Source organism: Mirounga leonina, unplaced genomic scaffold (genome assembly GCF_011800145.1).
Source record: "Mirounga leonina isolate KUSES-001 unplaced genomic scaffold, KU_Mleo_1.0 Mir_94, whole genome shotgun sequence".
In the NCBI taxonomy this organism is placed as follows: Eukaryota; Metazoa; Chordata; class Mammalia; order Carnivora; family Phocidae; genus Mirounga; species Mirounga leonina.
In genome coordinates, this window is record NW_023270855.1 from 55,224,959 (window position 1) to 55,230,010 (window position 5,052).

Below are 5,052 nucleotides of genomic sequence, written 5' to 3' on the forward strand. Positions count from 1 at the left end.
TCGTGGGTCTTCATGCAGGGTCTTCACTCGGGTCTAAGCTGGTCTCCCCCGCCCCTGGCTGCCCCATCCCAGTTTGTGGCAAAACCACCTTCCCAGGTGCTCAGCGCAGTCCCGCCTTCACGGCCGCCCCCCTCCGCCGGCCTCCCCATAGCAGCCACCAGAGGGTGCCCATGAGCACCCCAGTCAGGTCTGCCCTTCCTGGCCCACAGCCCTTCAGGGCTCCCTCCTCCCTCAAGGGAAAAGCCCAAGTCCTCCCTGGGGTCCCTAAGGCCCTGCACGACACGTCCCCATCCCCTCCCTGTCCTCCCCTCCTCTCTCTCCCTCCCCCACTCTGCTCCAGCCACACAGGCCTCCTGGCTCTTCCTCCAACACGCCAGGCCTGGTCCTGCCCCAGGGCCTTTGCACGGACCATGCTTGCTGACACTCCATCATCTCCTTCAAGACTCCCTGTGTGAACACACCACCTTTCTCCCCGTTGTGCTCTTCCTACCTCACCTGACGAGCCATACTTACTGGCTGCCTCTCCCAGTCCTGTCGGCTCCACGAGGGCAGGAATCAGACCGGCCTCACTGGTGCCACACGCCCAGGACTTGCGGGATGAGTGGCACATTCATGAGGGGAAGGGGCCCCGTCTCATCCCAGGCCTGGGAGACCCCCGTGGTCTGGCATGTTCCTTGGCTCAGACGCACTGGAACCGGGTGGTCAGGAGGGCAGGGGGAGGGTTGCCACTGGCCCCAGACAAGCAAGGGGTCAAAGAGAGTTGTCTTTCAGAGGGGACCTGCTGCCCCCAGCCACCGCTGCCCCCAGCCTGCCTGTGAGTGGAGCCCGACTCAGCCTCCGGGGAGGGGTCTGCGGGGACACAAGCCGCGACAGCCGTGGGCTGGGGAAGAACTGCCTCCATCAGGAGGCCGGGAGCAGGAGCCGAGGGGCCAGGCCGCATTCCCACCCTGCCGCGCCCTGGGGAGGCCTCCCCTCGGCTCTGTCTGGAAGCAGGCAGCCTGCCCCCCACCCCCCTGCGGGGAGACCGCCCTCCCGCCTCCCGGCGCCCACCCAGAAATGAAGACACCGCCACGACAGCGAGCTGTAATTCGCAGTGCTCACGAGCCTTTAATTCATTATGAACCTAGAGGCAGGGGAAATTAGGCAAAAATACAGCGCATCCTTAATCTCGGGTGGGAGAAAAATCAGGGTGGGTGGGTTTTGTTTTTCGTTTTTGTACATAGACACGGATATACCTTTGTGGGGAGATGGGCTTTTCCCCTCTGTTGAGCCGCGGCCTGTCTGCACGTCAGTCACCCTCGACCCAGAAAGACCCCCCCGGGTCTGGCCCCCACCCCCCTGACCCAGAGGGCCAGCCCGCTTTTTGTTCTCTTTACAATATAAATAGCATTTTCAAACTACATATGAACACAGTGCCGCATCGGGCGGAGCTGCTGCATGCAGAGGGGAACCCCCACATCCCCGCTGGCTCCCCTCTGGGCCTCCCGCCCCCGCCCTGCTCCAGGGCACCTGCCCCCCGCCCCCCATCAAGCAAATGAAAGGTTCTCGGCTCATTTACATTCTTTCCGTTCTCCTTATAATAGTTCTTTCTGGCCTGGTAGCCATCAGAACGCTCTTTTTTTTAATTTTTAATTTTTTTTTACACAAGCAAAATTATGCTGTCGGGCCCAGGGCAGGACAGCGGGGGGCGGGGGTCCCAAGCCCCTCGCAGGCACGCTCTCATAAATCCGACCCCCTGCTCTCAGGAGGCGGGTCTGGTTCTCTCTTGCTGTCCCCCAGACATACAAATCCACGCTTTCCAAACGGGACACAGGGGTCCAAGGCAAGCGTCCTGCGCACGTGGGGCACCTGGGTGGCCAGAGCCCGGGGACACAGGCCTCGCCCACACAGGGAAACGGCCGGACTCGGGCCACCCGGGAGGCCTGCGTGGCCCCGCGTCGCCCCTCCCCAGACGGCCACAGGCAGCCAGCCACGCACCCGCTGGGAGGGCCACGGGAGGCCCGGGCGGTGCTGGGGACACTCCGTGGGCACCAAGCCCTTTTGCAAGCACTGGAGGCCGCAGCCGTGCAGTGGTTCTCACGAGGGAAAGAAGCAAAAGATGGAGCAAACCAGAAGAGAGAGTGTTTATTTTGTGAAGGCGTGCGCGGACCAGAGGGGGGCTCCGGGACCCCCAAAGGGCGCGGCCGGCCTCCTCCCGTCGGCGCAGAGAGCCACGGGGCTGGCGCTGGCCAAGGAGACGGTACCAGCCGCCCAGGCCTTCGCCAAGTCTGGGGGGAGGAGGGACAGGCCTCGACACACGTCCCTGACCCTGCCCGGCCTCCCAGGCACCTACCTCCCTGCCGCTCGCCGAGACCAGCGAGGTTTTAAAACGACAAACAAACAAACAAAAAACGAGATGCTTTTATCTCCCTCGGCGTATCTCGGTTCTGAGAAAAAGAACATTTTTGTTTTGTTTCATTGTTAAAGCCACAAATCTAGAAAACAACTTTGGGGATTTTTTTTCCTGGTTTCTGTTTTCCTTTTTTTCTCGCGTGTGTTTTTTTTTAAACAATAGGTATTTATAGAAAGAGCCTCACAAAGGTGATGTATGTACAGAAGTCACAATCTCAAAGGCTGCTCAGGAGGCAGGCAATGCAGTAGCACCTTTTCGAGAAGAAGAGCTGACATGGTTTACGAATCTGAGTCGTGGGGGTGGCGCGAGTCCCCAGCCGGCCCCCCCAGAGCCCGCGTGGCCCTGCTCCCTGAGTCCGGGCCGCGGGCCGGCATCCTGCTCGCTCCTGTCGCCGCAGAGCGGGGCGGCCGCGCGTGGAGGTAGCCTCTCGGGGCCGGGGGAGGCGAGGACGGGATTCACAGCAAGCAAACGCCAGGGCCCGCCGCCGCCTGCCTTGCTGGGCCGAGGGGTCGCCGGGCGGCCGGCTGTCCTAGAAGGGGCCCCCGGGCCGGCACTGCGCCTGCAGGAGGCTCTCCATGAACGCTAGGTAGTCCGGGTTCCGCCCTGAGTCCTCGGGGGCGCGCGGGGTGCCCACCCGCGGGCGCTTGGCGGCCTTCACCTCCTCCCCCGAGAAGGTGTTCTCCTGAGGTGCCCCCGTGCTGAGCGACTGCAGAGACCAGACAGCACACAGGTTAGCGCGGCAGCGGGCGGCTGCGGACCCACGGGCTGCGTCCCCTCAGATCCATTTGTCCAAGCCCTACCCCCGAGGTGCCGGTATCAGAGGTGGGGGCCCCCGGGAATGGGGTCAGTGCCCTTTAATCACAAGGACCCCACGGAGCTCTCCCTCTCCCTCCAGCCACGAGGGGACCCCAGAAGGAGGTGTCCGTGAACCGGAAGCCGCGGTCCCCCGCCATCCACTCTGCCCACACCTTGACCTCAGAGGTGCAGCCTCCAGAACCACGAGCAACGCCGCCTGTACCGTAAGCAGCCCTGACAGACTGACCGGGGGGGCTCCGCTCGGGTACCCGGTGGGGGCACACGCCCACCCTGCTGGGGGCCAAAGGCCCTGCGCCACGGTCCCTCATCCAGTGACCTTCTGAGAGTGACACCGGTCGCCAGGGGTGGCTGCTCAGCGCTCCTGCCTCTGCGTGAACCCCCAGTCCCGCGTGTGAGCCTCCCAGCAGGCAGGGCCCGGGGACAGGGGGCGGCCCGAGCCTCGTCTGTCCGGCCCGATGGCGGCTAGGAGGAGCAGCCCAGCCTGGCTGCGTCCGGCAAGCCCCGTCCTTCCCCGCGGGAGCCTCCAGCCTGAGGTCAGCGGGGCGACCCGCACTGCTCTCACTGGGAGCTCGTTCAGCGACCGCCACAGCCGCCTGCGCTTCAAAACCTTGCCTTTGGATTAAACACGGAAGAAAGAGAACCGCAGAAGGCCCGGGAAAAAAGGCCAGTCACCGTCCCTCCACCCTGGGACTCACTGTTCCCTCTGAAAAGGGACGAGCTTTGCCAAAGCGTTTCTGCTGGCGCCGCCGGCGTCGGAGATCGGACTGTGTGTTCAGGCGGCCGCCGTGGAGCACAGTGGCCGGGGCCGGGCTCCTGCGGGTCTGCCTCCGCCTGGCAGGGCTGTCACCAGCCCTGCAACCCGTCCTTCCCGCCACTGACCAGGTTCCCTCCCGGGGAGCAGGACAAAGGGGAGGCCGAGGCCTTTCGGACGGGCCGCTTCCCTGAGGACCACAAAGGGCTTCTGGTGGCAGCGCCCCCACCTGGCTCGGCCACACCACTTACCAGCCGCGACCGGACCCTCTTGGGGAGCTCCTCGTCCAGGGTGAAGATGTCCCCACGCTTCACCATCAGCTGAGACCCGTCCTCAAACTCCACCTGCAAAGGGATGCAGTGCTCAGGGGTGGCCTCCCGCCGAGGGGCACCGCTGTGGGGCGTCCCCACTCAAGGAAGGGCAGCGAGAGGAAAAGGGGCGTAGGGGTGCGATATAGAGAAATATGGGTGCCGGCGAGCACGACAGAAAGCAGAACAGCTGAGGATGAGCAGCCGCCGACTTTGGCGGCTGGAATGTGGGTGATTTTCCTCCAAGACTTCAGGCTACTAAGTGATTTCTCTTCCACACTCGTGGGAAGAAACTCACAACCATCCAGATTAAATAAAATATCAGGGCACCGAACCGTACCCTTAAAAATGCTCAGCACAGTAAATTTCACGTTACGTATGTTGCTTCCCACACACGCAAGTGGGAAGACAGGCCTATGAGAAAAACAGCGGACAACTGAGGCCCCTTCCAGCTGAAAGGCGTGACAAGCCCTGACCGTTTACATGGGGCAGACGGGAGCTGCCCCGGGCCCCACGGCCCGGCCGCCCCCAGGGCAGGCGCCCGCTCACCTGGTACACGTGGCTCGTCACAGAGGAAATGAACCTGGCCTTGTACAGGCTGCCGTCCGCCCACCGCAGCTCCACAAACTCCCCCTCGGGCGGGGGTCCGAGCCGGACACAGTCCCGACTCTGCAGGGGAAGAAGACGGCGGGAGGTGAGAGCCCCGGCGCCTCCCCACGCCTCGGCCGGCCGCTCAGCCGTGCTCAGCCGTGCTCAGCCGTGCTCAGCCGTGCTCAGCCGTGCTC

The 5,052-nt window shown here is 63.6% G+C and overlaps 2 protein-coding genes across 2 annotated transcripts in view; both read right to left on the reverse strand.

Moving 5' to 3' along the window:
* Nucleotides 1-1,082: 1,082 nt before the first annotated feature.
* On the reverse strand, nt 1,083-4,936 carry LOC118005815 (lysine-specific demethylase 4B-like; the record flags this gene model as incomplete). The annotated part of the gene is given in 3 exon segments (XM_034998092.1): nt 1,083-3,098; nt 4,211-4,303; nt 4,817-4,936. Coding segments are annotated over 3 exon segments (390 nt in total), but the record flags the coding sequence as incomplete, so codon positions are not given.
* An 84-nt stretch (nt 4,937-5,020) lies between these two features.
* LOC118005625 (lysine-specific demethylase 4B-like) overlaps nt 5,021-5,052 on the reverse strand; it is a 25,586-nt gene continuing 25,554 nt past the window's right edge. The window contains exon 12 of the mRNA XM_034997587.1: nt 5,021-5,049. Within this exon, the coding sequence (XP_034853478.1) occupies nt 5,021-5,049 (29 nt within the window). The remainder of the gene's footprint in view (nt 5,050-5,052) is intronic.